This window comes from Thermobia domestica, chromosome 7, assembly GCF_964235325.1.
Source record: "Thermobia domestica chromosome 7, izTheDome1.hap1.1, whole genome shotgun sequence".
Lineage (NCBI taxonomy): Eukaryota > Metazoa > Arthropoda > Insecta > Zygentoma > Lepismatidae > Thermobia > Thermobia domestica.
In genome coordinates, this window is record NC_137460.1 from 40,377,843 (window position 1) to 40,403,325 (window position 25,483).

At 33.8% G+C, this 25,483-nt stretch overlaps 1 protein-coding gene across 2 annotated transcripts in view; it reads right to left on the reverse strand.

Annotated features, from left to right (window-relative positions):
- Positions 1–1,325: 1,325 nt before the first annotated feature.
- Positions 1,326–25,483, reverse strand: part of LOC145688857 (carboxypeptidase B-like) — a 59,914-nt gene continuing 35,756 nt past the window's right edge. For both annotated transcript variants that reach the window (XM_081763026.1, XM_081763025.1), the window contains exons 9-11: positions 19,965–20,167; positions 16,667–16,748; positions 1,326–1,798 (exon numbers count right to left, since the gene is read on the reverse strand). In XM_081763026.1, the coding sequence (XP_081619152.1) occupies positions 1,470–1,798; positions 16,667–16,748; positions 19,965–20,167 (614 nt within the window). In that variant the 3' untranslated portion in view covers positions 1,326–1,469. The remainder of the gene's footprint in view (positions 1,799–16,666; positions 16,749–19,964; positions 20,168–25,483) is intronic.

A 25,483-nucleotide genomic window follows, 5' to 3' on the forward strand; every position in this document is an offset into this window, starting at 1 on the left:
TCCAGTAACAATTTATGCTGGTTTTGCTGTAAATTATCCTATTAATTTGACGAAAATTAATGATACAGCAATCAAATTCCAGCACAACTTTTCTTTCAATTTGGAGCGGAGGGACACAAGTTCGGATACCATGTTGAACTCTAGGTTCCGTCTCCTTAGGATGTTATGAACATTCATCCCATGGAAAGCAATGGCAAACCACCATGGATTCACCTGGCCAAGGGACTTTTAGATCAAATACCTACCTTCGGACAGAATATCACATCATCATTCATTAACAATCATAGAATAACACATTGCAAAATTTTGACCTAGAATATATGCGAAAAAGTCTCGCGCGAGACGCGAGATGAGACTCAAAATTTTACGCGAAACGATACTTCACATTTGCGAGACGAGACGAGAGGTGACCAACATTTGAGGCTGCGAGACGAGACGAGACTTTTCTATTTCTCGTCTCGTCTCGCGTGTATCCCTACATGGACGGGGGAAGATGGTATATATATTGAACATCGTTAATTATTGCACGTAAGATTATAATTTACTGCTAATCAACGCATTGCTATTTGTTATTCTATGTGTCAAATAAAGTCTTCTACAGTCCAGTAGAAAGATTTTTTGTTTTATTTGTATCCTGAAATGCATTACCTAGTACATAGGAGTATAACGTTTTCAACCTTTATAAACTGTTTAATCACTCTTTCTCTTAGATTCTCATGAGCCTTCTGAAGAAAATCTGAACTCGAAGTACTACTTTGACATTAAAGATAAAGCATTCTCACTTTTCCGAATGGTAATGATCGAAATACTAATTTAGAGCATAAACAGAAATATCAGCATATTTTATTTGAAGGGGTGAATTCCAAAAGAGCCTAAGTCAATTTTTGTCAATTTTGAAATATTGGTTCTATTAAGTTCCATTTCAGCATCTTCTTATATTGAACAGGGTTTCATGCCAAAACTACATAAATCAAATTAGTACTAGGTAAAAGAAAACGGCGTTGTTTTCCAAAATATCCTTAGTCAACTGTATTCTCTGAAGTTATTTTCTGACTCATGCCTACAAACACTTAAAAAACTCTTGCTACAGATGATAATTTCACCGTTATCTTACGAAATGTACGCAATTATTATTTTCTTTTGCGTAGATTATTTTTCTTTTACGGAAATAGAATGATGGAAGCGCACACAAAATATCGTATCCTGAAAAACTTAGTTTTTTGGCTTAGGATCTTTTGAAATTGAGCGCTTCAATATTTGAGAAATGTCTGAACACATCTTAAGGAATAAATATGATACAACACATAAATAGAACGTATATGAATACTTTATTTTACTGCGAAACTATCAGACAATTATCATAAATATAATCCATTATTGTTACAATTATTTCTTCGTTCCCTTAAGAATCTTTACTGTTTATAAAAGAGAGTTTTAGTTTTAATGTCACCGACATGAAATTCATTCCTTTACCGTCTAGATACTTTACATAACATAAATATATTTAAGAATGCACACAACGCTACACGTACACACTTCGCTTGAGTCTGATTTGCCATGGAAGTACAGTTCTTGCAAACGTTAAACATCCTTGGTTCATCAAGAAAACTCTCGAGCTGTGCTTCATTTGTAGTTGTTATGGCTATAATTGCATTAAATATTTCTTCGGCAGTCGGTATAATCTCTGACGGTGGTAAGAAATATCCTGTAGTTTCATGGTCACGTAATAGGAACTTAAATGTAAAATTAACCGCCAGCTCATCGTATGCATATTTAAGTGCCGTTCCGCTCAAATCATCTGCAATATAAAAGAACATGTATTGCCTATCTGTTCAAAGTCATTGAAAAAATCGGCAAAATATAGAATACTATCAATTTTCATCCTTAATTAATTAAGGTTGTTTGCAAACGTTCATCATCCTTGGTTTTCAACCTATTGATTAATATGAGAAAGTATTATTGCCTTTTCCTTGAAAATGAACAGTGATTTCAACAGTTTTTAATACGCAATGTGCGCTTTGCCAAAGTTCATAATCCATTTCTAATTGAGATCGACAGTGTAACAGATCACGTGCAATGTAAGATAAAATATTGCATAATGAAATTGATTACAAGAGTTAAATTGGAAATTTCGTTGTAGTTTTCAAACAGTAGAAGTTTGTAACAGACCGATTGATGGTCGTTACATTCTATTTGAATTGGCTCCCGGATTGAAATGTTTACCGGTTGCTTATGCAGCGTTAAAGTTGGTTCGTGTATTTTAATACTGCACCCGAGTGCCTCCAAAGTTTCGTTTTGATGTTAATTTGTACAAAAGGGTTATTAGTTTTATATGCTATTCGCAAAACACACGTAAACACACCAATAGTTTATCACAAAATCTCGAATTATTTTCTTTCTACAATGTCTTCGCGTTACTGTAATAATTCCATTTAGGTTATAGCTAGATATATTGAAAATTTGATTTATATTTTACTCTACTTCAATTTGCCTTAATTTACTTTACCTCATAATAATATCAATCCGAAACTTCGATCATAAGACAATTTTACTGATCAGGTCATTTTCCGCTGTTGCTTTTTGTCATTCTTTTGTTAAGAGCATAGCGATTATTCCGATTACGGCCACAAGAGGGCCTACGAATCGCTATACACGTAAAGCTAACATCGCCAAGATGGCGATGACCATTACAGAGCGGAAACGATGGTTGTCATAGTGATATTAACTAACTGCAAGAACTAACTAAGTGAATTGTAACACCTTTATTACAGGAGTAATTCTAATACTCGGGAGATATTATTTAAGAGGTAAAACGATTGCTTATTTATTTAGGGTTTTGTATAATAACAGAAATAATATAAATTTGTTGTTTGTTCGTAGTCGACTAGGCAATATTAAATCGCTATTGTTAAGGTCTGGTGACGCGATGATGAGGGCGCAGTGAAACGCCGTTTTACAATATAGAAAGAGTGATGGCTTAAGTCGGTTCCTTAAATATAGAAATTTTGTAATCAAAAGTGTAAATTTTGGACGTTAATCTATTATAAATTACTTATTGGAAAACCTAACTTAGTTTGGGAGGAAAAGAAACACTAAGGAACCGACAGAAGTAAAAATTTATGGAAACAAGTTTTGGTCAAAAAGCCATCGAGTGACTTCCGCCATTACGAGTAATAGCGTAATGTGCAGGAAGTAGGTTTGTTGGAGTTCATCTCATCAGAAATTGGGACCAAGTCCCATATTCAATAGGACGTGGAACCACTATCCGGGGAGATTGACTGCAACGTATAATAAATAGGTTTGTTAACCTATTCTGTCCTGTGAAGCCAAGGATCCAGGTGACAAGGACTGAGAGGACTGTCTTATAGGAACCCCATCAATTTGGTAATCTTTATCCAATTTATCTTATTTCCTTCTTGTTCCGAGCATAAACAGACTCACTAATTCACCAAATGGAGTGCTTTGACATAAATATGTGTAATTAAAGTAAAAGGCGTTACGCGTTTAGACAGCTCATCTCGTGCCACTCAATAGAATGATATTATAAGAATATGTGATCAACATCGAAAATTGTTGGTGAACTTTACTTTAAGCGCACCGCTCGATATTAATATTTTCCATGTGAGAATTGATACGGTTTTCCTTTATTGTTAGATTAAGTAATATCTCCGCCCTGAAATGTTATTTTAATGTGTACCTTATTAAATAATGTGTTTAGGTTAGGTAGAATTCAGATTTAACGTGTCCGATAATATACATTTATCTTGACTGTTAGGTTAGGAAATCAGATTGTGTGCTTGCTGCCAGATAATGTACTTTTGTGGGGTCTTGTGATGTGTTTCGGGAAAATTATATTTCAATTGCTTGTTTAGGTTAGTTAGGTTAGTTAGATTGAACTTGTGTGCTGATGATTAAATAATGTGCTATTATCCTGCCTTGTGATATATTTCGGGAAAATTTATATTTCAATTGCTTGTTTAGGTTAGTTAGATTGACCTTGTGTGCTGATGATTAAATAATGTGCTATTATCCTGCCTTGTGATATATTTCGGGAAAATTTATATTTCAATTGCTTGTTTAGGTTAGTTAGGTTAGTTAGATTGAACTTGTGTGCTGATGATTAAATAATGTGCTATTATCCTGCCTTGCGATATTGCGGGAAATACATGTTTTGATCGTTTGCTTAGGTTATGTAAATTGAACTTATGTGCTCACCGTGAATAATGTCCTGTTATTTTGTTTCGCGATATATTTTTTTTTCCTCTCATGTATTTCAAATTGCGTAGGTTAGGGTTTCATGTAAGTTAAGGAATTATATTTTGAAATGATTTCGTCCATCGTTGCTTCATGATATGAAAGTGCATACTTGATCTATGCAGATTTCAGATATATTTAAAATTCTGTTCGAATATGCTTCCGTGCAAGACTCTGTCTTGGGCATATATTCAGTTTAATGGTGCCAGTCACACGTTACGGGATTTCTTACATATTTGCCTCATCGAAAGTCAACGTGGTTAACTGATGTTCAACGTTACTGACAAGTAAATACGTATTTAGATTTATTCAATTTGTCGATCTTAAACACAATTCTGAATTATGTTATGTGTCCATGGCTCTTGAGAATTAATGACATGATATTGTGAACTTAAAAGTGATAATAATGTTGATAATGACGTTCAACTTTAAATATTACGTAAACCCTGGCGTAGAGAAGTAGAAGTAGAGCATTTTGTTTTTTTTTTCTCATTTGTAAATATATCATTTCATTAATAGTAGAAGTTTTTTTTTTTGTAGATGTATTAAGTATGATTGATACATGCTACTTACTTGTGCTAGAGTGCAATGATAATGTAGTAGCAGTCGTGTAGGCTTATGTTGTTGCCTAATTCAAATGATATGTACAGGGTTATAAATTGCGAACGTCTATTTAGTAATAATTTCAATAATGATAATGTCATTTCGTTGAGTGAATACTTAGAGCATATGGACTGTTATATCTTTTTTTTTTTAGTGATCACGAATTGAGTATATATATATATATTGTATAGATATGGAAATGTGAAAAATCGATACAAGGTTGAAGTTAAGCCAATGTAATAACATAATATCGTAATTGTTTGAATGCACTGCGATGTAGGCAAATATTTAACAGACTTTATTCTGTTGCTCTTGTTAATTACAATGTAACTGTTGACTGATTGGCACAAATAAACAATCACGACCAAATCTCAATTTTATAATTTCGAATACTGCTCATAGAGTCAAGCATATGTAAGATTTATTTTTTTTCCATTTAATGTAAGTTAATAACGTCGAGTCGTCTTTCATTTTGATTAGCCACTTAACAAGAATTTGGAATCTTTTGATAAAATTTGTTGCGCATGCTTGAATTGAAATTTTTTTTTTAGCTAACATAACCAAAGAAAACGGTTTGTTATAAATTATTTTATTTTTGACTTTTGTGACCGTAAAACGGGATGTTTCAAATTGGCGACCTCAGCTTTAGGATTTTTGTTTATTTGATAATTTGTGTTAATATGTGAAGCTGATGTGTTATAAATTGGTGACTTCAGCTTCGGGATATTTGTTTACTTGATAAAGTATTCTGTTTTGTGTGCTAAGCGAGATGAAAGCTAAATAATGAGTGGATATAGCGATGATGAGTTGCTAAAGGCGTGACCCAATTAATATGATGTAAATAGATGATGTTAAGTGATTCTGTCAGTGACGATCAGGAATTTCAAGTTTGTGTTTATTGTAAAGAAAACCTAGATCGAAGTAATGTGAAAACGATGGCATGTGCGAATTGTAGCAAAGAAGTTCACTTTGACTGTTTGAAACTATCACAGCCCGGAGTTGAACAGAGTATTAAAGTAGATTCATGCTGGGTTTGTGTTCCATGCCAACAACGCATAGTTAGTACTATGGATGAGTTATTCGGTGAAGTAATTTCTGAGGTGAAAGCTCTTAAGCATGAATATTCATATGAGATGAAAGTGCTGAAAAATGAATTATCGTCTAATATGTTAGTTTTTCGAACAGAAATGTCACCAGTATCAACGGTTAAGAATGATGAAGTAACGGAACTCGCTACTACTAAACTAGGAATCAGAGCTATGGGGTTATGTGAAACTGATAGTGTTGAAGGCACAGATTTACAATTAACAAATGATAATTGTTGTGATGTTTTAGATAAGATAAATAATAATTCACAAAATGATATGGCTGCATTAGAAGCGCCTGAACTTAGTTCTCATTTAAATGTTATTAATGATGATGTAACTAATGAGACTGAGGAGTATGATGAAGTAGATGTAGACGTAGATTTAGATTTAGATTTAGTATTTAGTAGTAGGTATAGGATATGTGCCATTAAATATTTGTTATGTGAGCCCCAGATAATGCATGATAAGGCTAATGATAGCTCTTTCGGGTATGCTTATTGTGAAAGAAAGAAGTATGATAGGATAGCGAATGGTAGTCGAGTGAAAATTATAAAGCTTCATATGCTAAGTAGTGACAATGTTGATACTTCTTTTGATATTGATGACGAAAGGATGAATAGATTTCGAAAAGGGAGAAAAGATGTAAGAAACCCTAATGGGATACCTAGCACAGATGCTAATGTAAACAGATCAAAGCTGTTTAGGTGGTTAATAGGGAATTGTTCTAGCCAGGGGCGGAGACATACGTTAATCGGAAAACACTGTTGCAAGTGGCTAGAAGCACTTTGTAGGATCAGACAGGCTAGAATATCACCGCCTGTATTAGCTCCTCCTACCACTAAATTTATAATCCTGACTTTTGTTTTCTTTCTTTTGTTGTGTTTCTAGTAGTTTAATCTGTGTTCATGATGTTTTGTGAATAAGGTAGGAGTAAAGGATTATATAGATATTTAATAACAAAATGGGAATGTAGAATCTTGATCTAGAAACTTCTCTTTTAGTGGTTTATTGAACCTAAGAACTGAAATTGTGTAAAAGAACGGCAAGTTGAGTAAAATTCGTTTAGTCAGTGGGAATGATAATTTCAGCTTTAAAAAAAAATAAAAAAAAAACGGTTAAACTCGCGGAAAAGGATATTTTTCTTTTAAAAGGGGTTATTAGGACTAACTTCGAATATTCAGAATTTTGTTTCTATCTTTACGTGCCAGTATAGTCGTAATGCGGGAAAGCAGATTAAGCAATTGGTATTAAATGAAAGCGATAATTGCTTGACTGAACTTCTCTCCTCGAAATAATATTTTGAATGTAAAACGAATTCGTTTCGAGATGAAGTGAGTTGTACTGTCTTCCTTAAAAGTTTATTGACGTATTTTGGTCTGAAGGAAGGAGGAGGAAGTACAGCGAATCGAAATATAAGTAAAATGTATCTTGAACACAGGAGTCGAGCTGAACTTTCTAAATTATAATATTTGGAAAACCTTTTCAAAAATTCTTTTCGTTCGGTTAAGATCGACCTGTGCTTAGTAATTGTACATTTAAAATGCGATTTCGGGAAAATGATAGTCTTCCTCTAGTATACCAGTATTTATAGTTAGAAATGAAAACTGAATTAAATAAGATGGGTAGTGAAATTTCGTCCTTGAAAGAATCTTTTGTGTCAGTAAAAGGGGAATTAAAAACCGAAATATCTAAGTTAAGAATGGAAATTGATGAGACAAAAACTAATTTAGGACAAACCGTAGAAAATGTACGCGATAGTTGTATGATGGAAGTAAATAATGTAAAACAGGATATGACTAGTCTTAGGTTAGATTTAGATAAAGTAACTGTAGATGTTAGTGAATTTAATGAAAATGTGAATTGTAAATTAGAAGCTACTACTAAAGAAGTGTCAGTGTTGACAACCCAATTCGGGAATATAACTTCCAAATTTGAAACTGAATTGAAAGGTGTCAAAGAGCGACAAATTGATGACTATAGGAAATTCCGGGATGTAAACGAACATACCGTGAATATGATAAAGATGTTAGAACGTGACATGGTGGACGCATATCGTCAAAATCGGGAACGATGTGAGCGGAACACCAATACTTTGAAAAAAAAAAAAATACTCGAGTCGGGTGATATAAATGTAAATAATGAAAACTTTCCTCTTGAAGAGAATTTGACGGCTAGTAACCGAGGTCATCAAGATGATAGGGAACCTTCAGTTCCAAAATTAGATGAAAGTCGATTTAAAGAAATTATAAATATGACTGAGATGTCCTCCTCGTCCGATGTGGAAGAAATTAGGAATAAACCCCCACACAAACATAAGAAAATGAGACAAAGAAAGAAAGAATCGCGTTGTGAACACTGAGCGGTGTCCTCCGTTAGATCTTGTTGTTAATAATCATGAAACCGAGGGTATACCTAAATTAGATTGTGAATATAGAAAAGATGACAACAGTCCTTCGTATAAAAGGAGTGCAGGAACCTATCTGAAGGAATTGCATCATTTCCCAAAATTTGATGGGCAACTGACCCAGGGAATGGCAAAAATCTTCCTAAATGATCTTTTACATACAATGAACATGTATGTTCTCACGGATAGGGATAGGATGTATATAGTGGGACGAGTTTTAGAGAAATCTGCAAAGATCTGGTATCATAGTGTTGCTTCGCAGATAAAATCTTTCCCTGACTTTTTGCGGCTTTTCAAACTGCAATACATATCGGAGCGATTAGAGAGGGCACAGAAGCGCCACCTCTACTCGCTACGATATGACAAATCGAAACATTCTTCCTTGCTAGGGTTTGTGCGGCATATTGTCGAAAGATATAATTCAATAGTAACTTCACCTTCAGATCAGGAGTTGAAGGATCTGATTTTAGATTGCCTTCCTGAGGAAGAAGCGAAAATTTTGAAGTTAGGTTCAGTCAGCACAGTGCAAGACCTGATGCTACAGAACCCATTTTCAATCGGATGCGTTTAAGAGAATCACACATAAGTATATGCCTGTATTCACAGGGCCTTTTGTTGCGACTCGAGTGCGTCACAACTCAGTTTATTTAAAAGATTTGGAGGGGAGAGAAGTGCCAACTCAAAATCTTTCGAATGTAAAATTGTTCAATTGCTCTCCAGAGAAGAGAGAAGAGTTGTTAAAAGACTTTAAGTAGTCATATATATAAAAAAAAAAAATTGAAAAAAAAAATTAAAAAAAATAAAAATAAAAAAAAATAAAAAAAAGAGAAAAATATAATGTTGATGTTTTAAGTAGTTAAAAAAAATTTTTTTTTCTAAAGCCGCCGGGAAAAATGTAACAGACCGATTGATGGTCGTTACATTCTATTTGAATTGGCTCCCGGATTGTAATGTTTACCCTATTGAAATGTTTACCGGTTGCTTATGCAGCGTTAAAGTTGGTTCGTGTATTTTAATACTGCACCCGAGTGCCTCCAAAGTTTCGTTTTGATGTTAATTTGTACAAAAGGGTTATTAGTTTTATATGCTATTCGCAAAACACACGTAAACACACCAATAGTTTATCACAAAATCTCGAATTATTTTCTTTCTACAATGTCTTCGCGTTACTGTAATAATTCCATTTAGGTTATAGCTAGATATATTGAAAATTTGATTTATATTTTACTCTACTTCAATTTGCCTTAATTTACTTTACCTCATAATAATATCAATCCGAAACTTCGATCATAAGACAATTTTACTGATCAGGTCATTTTCCGCTGTTGCTTTTTGTCATTCTTTTGTTAAGAGCATAGCGATTATTCCGATTACGGCCACAAGAGGGCCTACGAATCGCTATACACGTAAAGCTAACATCGCCAAGATGGCGATGACCATTACAGAGCGGAAACGATGGTTGTCATAGTGATATTAACTAACTGCAAGAACTAACTAAGTGAATTGTAACACCTTTATTACAGGAGTAATTCTAATACTCGGGAGATATTATTTAAGAGGTAAAACGATTGCTTATTTATTTAGGGTTTTGTATAATAACAGAAATAATATAAATTTGTTGTTTGTTCGTAGTCGACTAGGCAATATTAAATCGCTATTGTTAAGGTCTGGTGACGCGATGATGAGGGCGCAGTGAAACGCCGTTTTACAATATAGAAAGAGTGATGGCTTAAGTCGGTTCCTTAAATATAGAAATTTTGTAATCAAAAGTGTAAATTTTGGACGTTAATCTATTATAAATTACTTATTGGAAAACCTAACTTAGTTTGGGAGGAAAAGAAACACTAAGGAACCGACAGAAGTAAAAATTTATGGAAACAAGTTTTGGTCAAAAAGCCATCGAGTGACTTCCGCCATTACGAGTAATAGCGTAATGTGCAGGAAGTAGGTTTGTTGGAGTTCATCTCATCAGAAATTGGGACCAAGTCCCATATTCAATAGGACGTGGAACCACTATCCGGGGAGATTGACTGCAACGTATAATAAATAGGTTTGTTAACCTATTCTGTCCTGTGAAGCCAAGGATCCAGGTGACAAGGACTGAGAGGACTGTCTTATAGGAACCCCATCAATTTGGTAATCTTTATCCAATTTATCTTATTTCCTTCTTGTTCCGAGCATAAACAGACTCACTAATTCACCAAATGGAGTGCTTTGACATAAATATGTGTAATTAAAGTAAAAGGCGTTACGCGTTTAGACAGCTCATCTCGTGCCACTCAATAGAATGATATTATAAGAATATGTGATCAACATCGAAAATTGTTGGTGAACTTTACTTTAAGCGCACCGCTCGATATTAATATTTTCCATGTGAGAATTGATACGGTTTTCCTTTATTGTTAGATTAAGTAATATCTCCGCCCTGAAATGTTATTTTAATGTGTACCTTATTAAATAATGTGTTTAGGTTAGGTAGAATTCAGATTTAACGTGTCCGATAATATACATTTATCTTGACTGTTAGGTTAGGAAATCAGATTGTGTGCTTGCTGCCAGATAATGTACTTTTGTGGGGTCTTGTGATGTGTTTCGGGAAAATTATATTTCAATTGCTTGTTTAGGTTAGTTAGGTTAGTTAGATTGAACTTGTGTGCTGATGATTAAATAATGTGCTATTATCCTGCCTTGTGATATATTTCGGGAAAATTTATATTTCAATTGCTTGTTTAGGTTAGTTAGATTGACCTTGTGTGCTGATGATTAAATAATGTGCTATTATCCTGCCTTGTGATATATTTCGGGAAAATTTATATTTCAATTGCTTGTTTAGGTTAGTTAGGTTAGTTAGATTGAACTTGTGTGCTGATGATTAAATAATGTGCTATTATCCTGCCTTGCGATATTGCGGGAAATACATGTTTTGATCGTTTGCTTAGGTTATGTAAATTGAACTTATGTGCTCACCGTGAATAATGTCCTGTTATTTTGTTTCGCGATATATTTTTTTTCCTCTCATGTATTTCAAATTGCGTAGGTTAGGGTTTCATGTAAGTTAAGGAATTATATTTTGAAATGATTTCGTCCATCGTTGCTTCATGATATGAAAGTGCATACTTGATCTATGCAGATTTCAGATATATTTAAAATTCTGTTCGAATATGCTTCCGTGCAAGACTCTGTCTTGGGCATATATTCAGTTTAATGGTGCCAGTCACACGTTACGGGATTTCTTACATATTTGCCTCATCGAAAGTCAACGTGGTTAACTGATGTTCAACGTTACTGACAAGTAAATACGTATTTAGATTTATTCAATTTGTCGATCTTAAACACAATTCTGAATTATGTTATGTGTCCATGGCTCTTGAGAATTAATGACATGATATTGTGAACTTAAAAGTGATAATAATGTTGATAATGACGTTCAACTTTAAATATTACGTAAACCCTGGCGTAGAGAAGTAGAAGTAGAGCATTTTGTTTTTTTTTTCTCATTTGTAAATATATCATTTCATTAATAGTAGAAGTTTTTTTTTTTTTTGTAGATGTATTAAGTATGATTGATACATGCTACTTACTTGTGCTAGAGTGCAATGATAATGTAGTAGCAGTCGTGTAGGCTTATGTTGTTGCCTAATTCAAATGATATGTACAGGGTTATAAATTGCGAACGTCTATTTAGTAATAATTTCAATAATGATAATGTCATTTCGTTGAGTGAATACTTAGAGCATATGGACTGTTATATCTTTTTTTTTTAGTGATCACGAATTGAGTATATATATATATATTGTATAGATATGGAAATGTGAAAAATCGATACAAGGTTGAAGTTAAGCCAATGTAATAACATAATATCGTAATTGTTTGAATGCACTGCGATGTAGGCAAATATTTAACAGACTTTATTCTGTTGCTCTTGTTAATTACAATGTAACTGTTGACTGATTGGCACAAATAAACAATCACGACCAAATCTCAATTTTATAATTTCGAATACTGCTCATAGAGTCAAGCATATGTAAGATTTATTTTTTTTTTCCATTTAATGTAAGTTAATAACGTCGAGTCGTCTTTCATTTTGATTAGCCACTTAACAAGAATTTGGAATCTTTTGATAAAATTTGTTGCGCATGCTTGAATTGAAATTTTTTTTTTTTTTAGCTAACATAACCAAAGAAAACGGTTTGTTATAAATTATTTTATTTTTGACTTTTGTGACCTAAAACGGGATGTTTCAAGTTGGAATGCTAATAATAGAGCAGAAACATTTTACTGCTCGAAGGCACGAGTCAATATTTTGTATAAATCCTCTGGATAATAAATGGTTACATTCAGATAAGCATACTAGACAAGAATATGGAAACATCTGAAAAATTGCACATTACCTTTATTAATAACGAGTAGGACCACCGTTTGCACGCAGAACGGCCTGCAGTCAATGAGGAATGGAGAAACACAGGTCACGTATGGCTATCAAAGGGATGTTGTACCATTCTTCCGCCAAAGCAGCTGCAAGCTGTTGTAGAGGCGACGGTGGTGGGTAGCGGGTTCACACCTTGGTCTCCATTACATCTGCAGTATCTGCTTAAAACTGTGGTGATGCAGTCGGGAGGCGTGGTCTGGTTTGATCCATCCCGGTAAGGAAGTAATATTTTCTTATTCTACCTCGTTGCAATGCGGCTCAGTAGTTCACTCAGAATCTCCAAAATGAATATCTAAGTCAACCTAGTGAGGAAGGAGTAAAGGTGCGGTACTGACTACAATCGTCAACTTAAATGCCGAAGTCGGAGAAGATGTAGCCTTACCTCCACCCAAGTTATTGGGTCATTTAAGGAGTGAGCTTTATTTTAGCTTATTATCTACTTTGTGATCAGATCTACCGCCCTATAGTGGTCCCAATTTCCAAAATGTGATCAAAAGTCGAAAACATATTAGTCTTTACAAGACTCAGAAGGGAACTTCTTTTATTGATAGTAGCATTGCTCAATCTAACAATATGCAATCGATAGAGGAATGAAGAAAAGTGAGAAATCCCAAATTTTACGGGCCGACACCCAGAAACACAGGAGATACAGAGGAAAGAAGGATCTAGAATCATGTAAAGTTAGCAATGCAAAAGACACGCTGACACAGAAAGAACTTAAAAACGATTAAAGTAATAAAAATGGCATTTGCACAACAGTCTAGTAAGCAAACATTGTACCTACAGACATGCTTAATAACATCATATGTAATGCAGTGTTGCCAACTGAGCACAAAATGAAGTTTTGTTAAACGGCACGGAACACATATTATAACATCTAGCAAATCTAATTATGAGTAGAACCATGCCTGTGAAGTCTTGATATACAATGTTGCCACGTTTGAGGATAGGCCTATATGAATTCCTATATAGAGCCTGGATGTAGAAGAGTACAGACAGTACACAATTCGAACTAGTTAAAACCAAAATATGAGACCACAAACAAGAATATAATCACTGAAGTACGATAATAAGGCACGCAGCAAAGTATCGAAACAGTTTTCCCAGGTTGAAAATCATAACAGTATCAAACACAACACACAAAATTGAAATAATGCATGCTCTTGGATTGACAATTGATTAGCAGGCTCACTTTTCTGCTGCACGTAATATTGTATCACTGTATGTACTCCTCTATATCCGAGATTCATATAGAGGCTAGGAACTCATATAGGCCTATCTTCAAACGTTGTCAACACTGTACATCAAGACTTCACAGGTATGGCTCTACTCATAATTAGATTTGCTAGATGTTATAATATGTGTTCCGTGCCATTTAACAAAACTTCATTTTGTGCTCAGTTGGCAACACTGCATTACATATGATGTTATTGAGCATGTCTGTGGGTACAATGTTTGCTTACTATGTTGTTGTGCAAATGCCATTTTGATTACTTTAATCATTTTTAAGTTCTTTCTGTGTCAGTATATTTTGCATTGCTATCTTCACATGATTCTAGATCCTTCTTTCCTCTGTATCTCCTGTGTTTCTGGGTGTCAGCCCGTAAAACTTTAAATTTCTCACTTTTCTTCACTCCTCTATCGATTGCACATTGTTTGATTGGGCAACGCTACTATCAATATAAGATGTTCCCTTGTCAGTGTAGAGATTGCTGATGTCGCTTTTTATGTCGTTTTTTGAAAATAACTCAAAGGAAAACAAAATTATGGATCCAATATGGTGGACGTAATGAAAAATAATTTGATTTCAATTAAATTTGGTGTCCAGAGTCTCCGAGATCGCTGATTTCGAATTTCACACACTTTTTGAAAATATGAAATATTGAATCCACTATGACAGTCTTGTGCTAAAAACAATTTTATTTTTTTTTAAATCTATATTGACGGTTTTTTTTAGATCGCTGATTTTGAATTTTGGGTAAATTAATGACAAAATAAATTTACTATTACATTTTATTGGATATTTTATTTATTTATTTTACATCAAACAAAAAGGAAACTTGCAATGCACACTTAAAATTAAATTTATATATCGCCCCAGAGAAATTTGGATAAAACAAAATGGAGCAAGCGAGTTTAGCTACCTTTGTTTTATGTAAAGGAAAATGATTTAAAAAGTAAGAAAAAAATGTTTGAGATTTTTAATGTTTGCGATTAAAATTGAAAAGGATAGAATAAAGAAATGGTAAATGTTTAAATAATTTTAAAACAATCCAATTTTATTACATTTTATTTACATAGTTGAAATTTACTTACTGTCAGTCGTTGATTTCATATAAAAAATACAATAAGTACAGACACAAGAAAATGAAACGCGATTGAAAACTGTGATTATTTGCATTTACAGCGAGACCCGATGTGACTAGATCGGTACTTAGGTTGAAATAAATTTCGACAGCCAGGTATGTCTAATGTGCATTGAGCTCTCAAAAATGATCGTTTTTGACTGTTGGCCTTACTATTTAAGATCTTAAAAGTCACCAAATCGAAACTTCGGATTAGGTTTTCTGCTATATTACTGGTAATCGATATTGTGCGCACTTAAAATGTCATTGCAGGATATAAAGTATCTTTAGCAAGTCCCGGAGTAGTTTTAATCTAGGAAAATAGAAGACATATAGTTAATTACAGTGTCGATTCTAGAGGGAAGTTCAAATTTATCGCTACAATCTAAGGAAAGAAAACTTACTTAATGTGCTATTTCTTTTATAAAGCTCTGTGAAGCTATGTAAAGCTTTCTTCTCTTAGCTTGTAGTGATAAAATTAAGCAGTATGAAGCTTTCTTCTCTTAGCTTACAGTGATAAAATTAAGCTGAATGAAGCTTTCTTCTCTTAGCTTGTAGTGATAAAATTAAGCTGAATGAAGCTTTCTTCTCTTAGCTTGTAGCGATAAAATTAAGTTGTGTGAAGCTTTCTTCTCTTAGCTTTTAGTGACAAAATTAAGCTATATGAAGCTTTCTTCTCTTAGCTTATAGTGGTAAAATTAAGCTGTGTAAAGATTTATTCTTTTAGCTTGTAGTGATAAAATTAAGCATTATGAAGCTTTCTTCTCTTAGCTTATAGTGATAAAATTAAGCTGTGTAAAGCTTTCTTCTCTTAGCTTGTAGTGACAAAATTAAGCTGTATGAAGCTTTTTTCTCTTAGCTCACAGTGATAAAATTAAGCTGCGTAAAGCTTTCTTTTTCTCTTACTTTGTAGTGATAAAATTAAACAGTATGAAGCTTTCTTTTAGCTTGTAGTGATAAAATTAAGCTGTGTGAAGCTTTCTTCTCTTAGCTTAAAGTGAGAAAATTAAGCAGTGTAAAACTTTCTTCTCTTAGCTTGTAGTGATAAAATTAAGCATTATGAAACTTTCTTTTCTTACTTTGTAGTGATAAAATTAAGCATTATGAAGCTTTCTTCTCTTATCTTGTAGTGATAAAATTAAGCTGAATGAAGCTTTCTTCTCTTAGCGTGTAGTGATAAAATTAAACACTATGAAGCTTTCTTCTCTTAGCTTATAGTGATAAAATTCAGCTATGTAAAGCTTTCTTGTCTTAGCTTGTAGTGATAAAATTAAGCTGCGCAAAGCTTTCTCCTTTTAGCTATTAGTGATAAAATTAAGCTGTGTAAAGCTTTCTTCTCTTAGGTTGTAGCGATAAAATTAAGCTGTATGAAGCTTTTTGTCTCTTAGCTTGTAGTGAGTGATAAAATTAAGCTGTGCGAAGCTTTCTTTCCTTGGCTTCTAGCGATGAAATTCAAATTTTTACTAATACAATTTCTCTTAAAAGCCAACACTGGTTAATTTATTTCTTCCTCCATTTTTTAAAAATGTTACTGAATACTTACATTCATTTCTCACAGATTCACATGTATAAAATTTATCGTGTTTTTTCATTATAAGTGCTATAGCTCGTTGACACAATTGCATCTGTGGAGGAAAAAGAAACAGACATTTAGTTATTGATGTCCTGGTATTGTATAATGAAGTTGATACTTTTAAAAATGTCAACTTAAAGAAAAAAATACAATATAATTTCATTTGCAGAGGTACAGATACATGTCAGCATAAGTGTAACTTGGCCAATATGGCTGGGGGGGGGGGCATTCGTGCACACACACACACACACACACATATATATATATATATATATATATATATATATATATATATATATATATATATATATATATATATATGTATAATTCCCAACCTTTGTCGATCCACTGCTGGATGAAGGTCTCTCCAATTCTTTTTCACACGTATCTATTTTCGGCAATTCGTTTCCACGTTACTCCACACTGCTTCCTAATTTCGTCACACCATATTGTATTACAACGTTTTCTGGATCTTTTCGTTCCCTTAGGATCCATCACAAATTTCCACTTGAGCAGCTAGTTTTCGACCTTAAATTGTCAGTTTTTGAAACCTACCACATAATTGCTTCTAATGTTTTAACCAAATATTTAGACCGTAGTTCTGAGAAACCCCCTCTGATTTTGGATCACCATTGTATAGAGTGTGGGAATGATATAAATACAACTCAGGTAGATATCCAGCCTAACTTTACGTCAGTTTTGCAGGTGAGACCTAAAATTAAACCTTTGCCTCCGTGTTAAAAATTGTTTTAGTCTATAGCATGAACGCATTTCCCTAGAATTATTTGGCGGAACACAATGATGCAGAACGAAAAGTTCTAGATTAATTCTAGTATCGTGCTAAATTCTGGTATCGAAGAAAACCTAGGGAAACTTACGAAAATCTATCTACGAATCAGGAACTGGTTCGAACTGTGACCGTGGAAGAGGTACAAAATACCATGAAAAAGATGAAAAGTGCTAACGCTTCAGACTGGATAATCTCCCTATAGAAGCATGAAAAAGTTTAGATAAAAAAAAGTACAGTGGTTTATTCGACATTTTAATAGGAAATTGGAAAGAGGAAATATGCCAAAATAATGGAAAAACAGCTACAATGTACCGTTTTTTAAAACAAAGAAATGCAAGAATGTGGCAAGTACAAAGGAATAAAACTTTTCAGCCATGCAATGAAGCTTTGGAAAACAGTGATAGAAGCAAGATTGTTCAATAGATCGAAGTAAGAGAAACAATTTGGTTCCATGTCAGGACGATCGACAACGGATGCGATATTGGCACTAATTGAAAAGTACAGAGAATACCGGAAGGACTTTCATATGGTTTAAATCGACTTAGAGAGAACGTATGATAGAGTGTCACGCTAAGGCAGAGTGCCACATAGTGAATCAGATGGTATGTGTGTAAAGCAATGTTCAAACCAAAGATTGGATTACTGTAAGTAAGATTATATATGTATGAGTCATATTGATCTGACATATTTATGTTTTGAATACTGCAAGTAATAATAGTCATGCATGTTTTTCATATAGCTTAACAGGAAGCGAAGGGGGAAAGTTATTGATACATGTTTCTTTCATTGTTGCAGGGAATCATCGTAAGGTGGACAGCCGTTGAAATTTCGTACGTCGTGGAGCGTTCTTCAGTACTGGAAGCTCCATCATTATAGCACGACAGCGTTTCAAACAACATTTTAAGAAACAGGCAGCATCATCCCGAAAGGTAATACTCGTGCTGTTAATCATCGTGAGATTGCAAACGGGAACAATTAACGGTCTCCTAGCAGATCTTAATCGTGACGTAGTGCAATAAACAGAACGTGTGTCCAATGCCATGGACGAAAGTCCAAAGAAGTTAACTCTACAATTGTGTCGTCAAGTGGATATTTTATGTACCAGTGAGTGGCAAATCCTTAAAAAGGAATTACAGCTGCATCCATACAAGCAACATGTAGTGCGAAAATTTTCAACAAAGATAAGGTTTAAGGAACCACATTCTATGATTAGCTAATGAGCAAAGATAATGACTTTGCGCAACACCTTATCACGTCCGACGAAGCTCATTTCCACCTCAGTGATTATGTCAATAAATAAAACTGGTCGATTCTGGTCTAGACAAAATTCGCCACTGTTATATGAAACGTCATTGTAGAGTGCCAAAGTCACTGTGTGGTGTACAGTAAGTCATGTCTGTGTAATAGGTCTCTATTTTTTGAAAACGAATATAATGACACCATCACAGTCACCGCTGAGCGGTACAACACGATGTTACGAACATTTTTATTTCCGAAATTAGACGACTTGGCCTAAGGGACATATGGATGCAGTAGGATGGTGTCACTGGTCATACTGAAGTAGTATCGATGACAACCCTTCGACGACATTTTCCGGGACTCTTCATCTCCAGGTTTGGTTATATCCATTGGCCACTCAGATTCCCCTATCTAACTCCACCGAACCATTTCCTGTGGCGTTATCTAAAAGAGAAGGTGTACTCCACAAAGCCCACTACCAGCAATGAACTAACGGGCAGCATCCGAAGGGAGATAGAAGCCATCTCTGACTAAACCCTCTACCATGCTATGCTGAACATGATTGTTAGAGCCAAAGAATGATTTCATCAAGGTGATGCCTAAGAAATATAATTTTCGAACACTGAACACAGTGCAAAATTTACGTCCTTTAGCAATTTTTCCCCACATAATTGGTGATAAATGTTGTGTTCAACATGCTCCACAAATCCATTTTAAACGCTTCCCATTAACATGATCCACCCTGTATATATATCGGTTCGGGTGAATCCACAATAAATCGGATAAACCTACGATATTTCACGCTCTTCGGAATGAAGTTCCAAGTTCCAGCGTCTACCAAAGTAAATTGAAGTATTGAAGCTATACGAGTAATGACATGACAGCCATTTTTTGGAGGCACCTAGGAATTAATTTGGACACCTTGATTGGTTAATCGTCTTTTTCATCGTTTGTCATTGGCCATTCCATTCTAGGTAGTGTGTAACCAGTATAATACAATTGAATCGTAACTCTAGCAATAACGGATCTATTTGCTACCACAAAATAACATACAGGATACGTGAACTTTTTTCTACATATAGGCTAGCTGCACATACAAATTTTCCTATAAATTTTCTACGATTTAAGCAAGATTGATATATTTTCAGGGTGGAATTTAAGTCGGGCTAAAGAATGGGATACTCGATAAGCATTTTTAACTCTAAAAGTTATTTTTTTAGAAAGTTATACAATACTTACAAAGCGAGGATAATCGGAGATTTCACTCTCGTTCCTAGTATGGGGAAACAAAATTCTCTGTCCATACGCATAAAGACTGAAAAAGTAGATTAAATTAGTAATATTGTCCTGCAAGTAGCTGATTATGGCTCTAGTTTCTGGCTCTGACCAGGGTTCATAACCACCGAAGGTATACGAACATGGGTACGTGCTAGTTCCATCTCCTAAATGTTGAGAATAATAAAAGATAAAAAAATAAATGTTACGAGCCAATTCCAATTTGACTTATTGTAAATAAAAGCAATGTTTTTTCTCTACGTATGAATAAAATGAATAATGTTTGGAAAGATATGTTAATTATTATTAGTGTTTATTAAGAGGTATACAAATTAAGCACTTTCTATTTGTGCTATTTGTGTCTATGGTAATATATGAAGCAACGCTGTAAAAATTTTTACAGTATTATTATTTGAATAATTTTAGTATTATTATTCAAATATTCTTTATTCTAATTATTCCAACAATTAAATGTTTATTTATCCTAATAATTATTAGAACTATTTTTGGTTCATTCATTCTTATGACTATTCTAGCTATTTCTTGTTTGTTTCAGTAGTTATTCCAAAATTATTATTTTACTCTAAAATATTTATTTGAACAATTTATAGTTTAATTTAATAAATACTCTATGATTCCTTTCATCTAATGACGCAGTCACACATTCAAAAACAAAAGTTATGTGCACCAGACCCCAGGATATAGTATCGATTATTTTGTTACACAGAATCCAAATTTCGAAACCCCAGGACAATTGATTTACGGGCGAAAATCTTGAGTAATTCTGGATAGGGAGGACACGAGTTTTTCGCCCATAAAACAAAACTGGTACGGTCAATCGTCCTGGGGTTTTGAAAGTTTGGTTCTGTATAACAAAATACATCGAGTTCACATCCTGGGGTTTTGAAATTTTGGTTCTGTATAACAAAATACATCGAATTCACATCCTGGGGTTTTGAAATTTTGGTTCTGTATAATTAAATACATCGAATTCACATCCTGGGGTTTTAAAATTTTGGTTCTGTATGACAAAATACATCGAATCCATATCCTGGGGTCCGGTGCGCAGAACTTTTATTTTTTGTGTGTGTCTGTGTAATTATTCGAACTTCTTTTAGTTTATCCCAATAATAATTTGAGTTATTTGTTGTTTATTTTAATGATCATTCTAATTATTAACTTCATTCGAACAATTTATCATCCAATCTAATAATAAAAGCGTTGTACGGCACATTTCACTAAATTCGAGGAAAATGTAAAAACGTAGTTAAGTTTGTATATATACGTTGTTCCGCTTAATGTTTACCATCATACTAGTGCCTTATCTTGAGCTATGGAGGAACAAGCCTTTCAACATATATACGTCAGTCATGTCCTGCACAACATGATTCCACTAGCAACTTAGGACACTCCTAAATATACCATACAGCGTTATTTGGTGGAATGCTTCAATAATTGAAATCATTATTTGATCAATCAACGAGGGTTATTTTTTAAGTCCCTGTTTCAATAAGAACTAAACAAGTAAACACTGTTCAGGAAACATTTCTTTTCTGAATTTACATGCAATTCATTATTTTTCTACATACGAGTAATTTTCTTTCCGACTTAAAGATTTAACGTTGCAAATAATGAGTTTTTGGATACATCTCTAATAAAACATTGCTGTCTGCGATTATGGTCATTTGTTCACGGTCGTTTAAAATTGCATTAGTGCCTAAACCAGGAAGATCTTCAGATAGGGATGATTGAATTCCTCCCACACAAATAATTTAATTAAATTTTGAGGTTTATGTTGGTTACGTTTTTCTGACCTACTTTGAACAATGTGACCCATTTCGGCACTTCACTGTCACTATACATCTTACATTTCTGGCGATGAATATTCGGAGCAGCTTTGTTTCTTGCTGTTAGAAATTGGATGACCGACTATATTTCACAGTCAGCAGGCAGCTCGGTATTGTTAAACACTTTAACCTCACACTAAGAAGCACACAAACTGATGCTGTTAATGCAAATGGCGTCTGATTGTCCGCAAAGGATGCCGAAAACCAGATGAATGCACTCATTCTCAAGTTAACCTGAAATTTAAAACGGTATTCTCGAACGGACCTTTACTTTAAAAAAAAAAATAACCCTAGCATTATTAACTTCCAATAATTTTGTGAACAATTATTTGATTATTAAGGCAGTTATTCGTTCATTACAATTAGTTACTGAAGTAGAAATACGTAGAAATGTAATCTATTTTGATTTTTACTTCAAAATACACTGATTTTCTGTAAGTTGGCCACCTGCCTAGGCTGACTACTTTTCGAAGGAACCATTGGTAACTAATATAAGATACGTTTCACTAATAGTTACTTCGCTGTTTAGCGTTAAGTGGCAAATGATAGCTAAAAGATTAATGCCTTTCTAGATATGCAACCATTTCTACTCTTGTGTGAATCAGGATTGTCTAACATTTAGGGGTTGAAAAAATTCAAACCGAAGAGTTAACACTAAAAGTGCCCAAGATTGGATAAACTTCTGATTGCTCTTTTAATATTAGTGTCAGGATGTTCAATTCAGTGAAATTATTTTTAAATATATCCATTCATGGGTTCACGAGAAAAATTACCTTACATTTGAGTTTTTTGAAGTAACGCTTATGCCTATGGTAAAAATACCGACGCTTGTATTTTAATATTTATTTAAAGATCCTGCATCCAATGGAACTTCTTTTAAACATGTTTGTCGATGGAGTAAGGAGAAAAATTCCCTCAAATTTGGTGGCTATAAGTTCCATTTATCCCAGTAGTAAAAATGTCCACGCTTGTATAATTTATAATTGTACTTTTTATACTAATGTGAAAACGCTACATTCAACGGAACTATTTTTAAACATACACTTCCATGGAACTTTTAGAAAAATATACGAGACACGTCCACAAAATAAGTACACTAACGCCCTCGCGGGCAGAAAGAATTTGTTATTGCTATGTTGTTCACACTGCCGTGTTGTAGCTTAGCTCATACCCTTTCCAACGAGCCCAATCACCCGTTAGTACAACCAAAACTGTGGCCACAGTAACGTCTCCCGTGAAAGATGTCGATAAGATCTGCCGCCAAATGCGAGATTCACAGCGTTATCCGTTATTTCGTTATGAAGGGGGAAAATCTTCGTTTGAAGCTTTTAACGAGATCACATCAGCTTATGGCAAAGGAATTATGAATCGTACGTGTGTGCTTAAATGGTGTCGTGAATTTAAAAACAGTCGTACTGAAGTGCACGATGAGCAAAGGAGTGGAAGTCAGTCGATTTTGACTGATTCGCGCATTCCCCTGACCTGGCTTCTTCAAACTATCATCTGTTTACCTCCTTGAAGATGGACACTCATGTCCAAAATGATTGTCGCATATCTATAACTGTCTTCTTGTAAGAATATAATTTGATAATAATTTTGCAGGGTACTTTTAATACTGATACTATGTGTATAATCGGGAAATGTATATTTGTGGTAAATTTCATAGGAAAAGAATTATAAGTACGAAAATTAGAATGAGTAAAACAAAATGTTGCTAAATGGACAAGAAAGTTTTATTTTCGTTTTATTGTTCTTATTTACTGCACTTTTGAGATGAAATTTGTCACACACATGTCTTGCCGATTATACAGATACTAACATTATAAGAAACATCGGGCGAATTCGTTATCAAATTGTATTCCTACAACAACATATTTTGGACATGAGTGTACATGGAGGAGAAAAAAGTTTCAATTGACGAGGAAGTGAAGGTGGAGGTGAAGAATTGGGCAAAGAAGTGGCGTAGACTTCTTTGACCAAGGCATAAAAATTGATCCCTCGTCTTAGTAAGTGCAACGATAGGGATGGTGACTACGTGGGAAATAGTATGAACCTAATGTAACCATGTAAAAGTTTTGTTTTAAATATATCTTTTTGAAACCTGCAAAAATCTAGTACACTTATTTTCCTTGTATATAAATATCCTGTATCTCATATAAATATTTCAAATTTGAGATAATTTTTTTTCGTGACTCCATGGGCAGATATGTTTGACAACAGTTCCACTGGGTTCAGCATTCTCAATATTAATATAAAAAGCGCAATTAGAATTTTATCCAAGTATGGGCGCTTTTTACTAGTGGTAAGATCGTTAGTTATTTCATACGATTTTTGCAAACAAGTCATGATAAAAGAAAACGATAGACCCTTTACTTGTAATATATATCTTTCTTTTCTTCTTTGATATTTAACTCTGGGGAATCTACACATTGTAAAATTAATTAAATATTAAAATTAAAATTTCAGCTCACCTTCACGATTATTGCAAAAGTGTCGATCGAAGAATGAGTTGAACTTGTAAAATAATAATAATAACACCTATATCATAATCCTTCTCGAAATCAGGGTACAAGGATAAGCCTACATCATGTAACTTAAATTGAGGATCTGAATTAATGATAAAACGTACAAACCTGCGTCCTTCCCGAAGGCTCTTTTGGAAGGACTTTTGCACAGAGCCGCCGTCGTGCTAGTTGTACCAAAGTGATTTTTTCCCGCTACAACTAGAATTCATACTCTTTTCACCAGAAGAACTTTCTGCTTTGCTGAAGTTCACAAAGTACTCTAACTTATAGATAAACATGATTGGACTTTTAGGACGTTACGTCCTGCCGGAAGGACGTTGCATGTTCTATCATTAAAAGCATCCCAAGTCCATTTTTATAATATTTTCAGTCACTTATTCGCCGTTATCTATGTTGCAAGGACTATTCCCTTTATAATATTACAACCTAAGTTACATAATTCAACTCAAAATTTTATTTTTAATAAAAATATTTTCAGCTGAATATAATTACATCCCAAGTCAAAGAACTCGGAATGTTATTCATTTCAGTTGAGGGATTTAAATCGTTTTTGCATTCAGGTGAATCTCATTGCTGCAATAGCAAGCTTTAATGATTGAGAAAAAAAAAATATTTATCTATGATTCTTTCTTTCAACTTTAGTCGAAAACAACAAGAAACAAAAGTTAAATATCTGCCTCTCAGATATTTAACAACAACATTTGAAATCTGTGCGGCAATACGTTTTTTAGCTGTTTGATTTTTGGTATCTTTTTATACGTAGTATCATAAGAACCACAACGATCACTCAACGTTAATATAACACAACACAGTGACATCATTTCAGGATTTGTTTAGAGGTGGTAGGACTCTTAAATAGAAATAAAATTTCACGTTTTAAATTAATATATTAAAATATAACCAATTATTCATACTTTGAATATATAACCGTACTTAAAAACACAAAAATATTTCAAGTTGAGGACCTGAATTTTTTAAATAAAATCCCAAGTGCACATGCGAGATTTAAAGAAAGATGCACTCTACTAGCTATAGTAGTAATTTAGTAGCATTTCAGCATTCAAAAATAACTACATAAATCACAGTCAACAACGTAAATCTGGAACGCCAT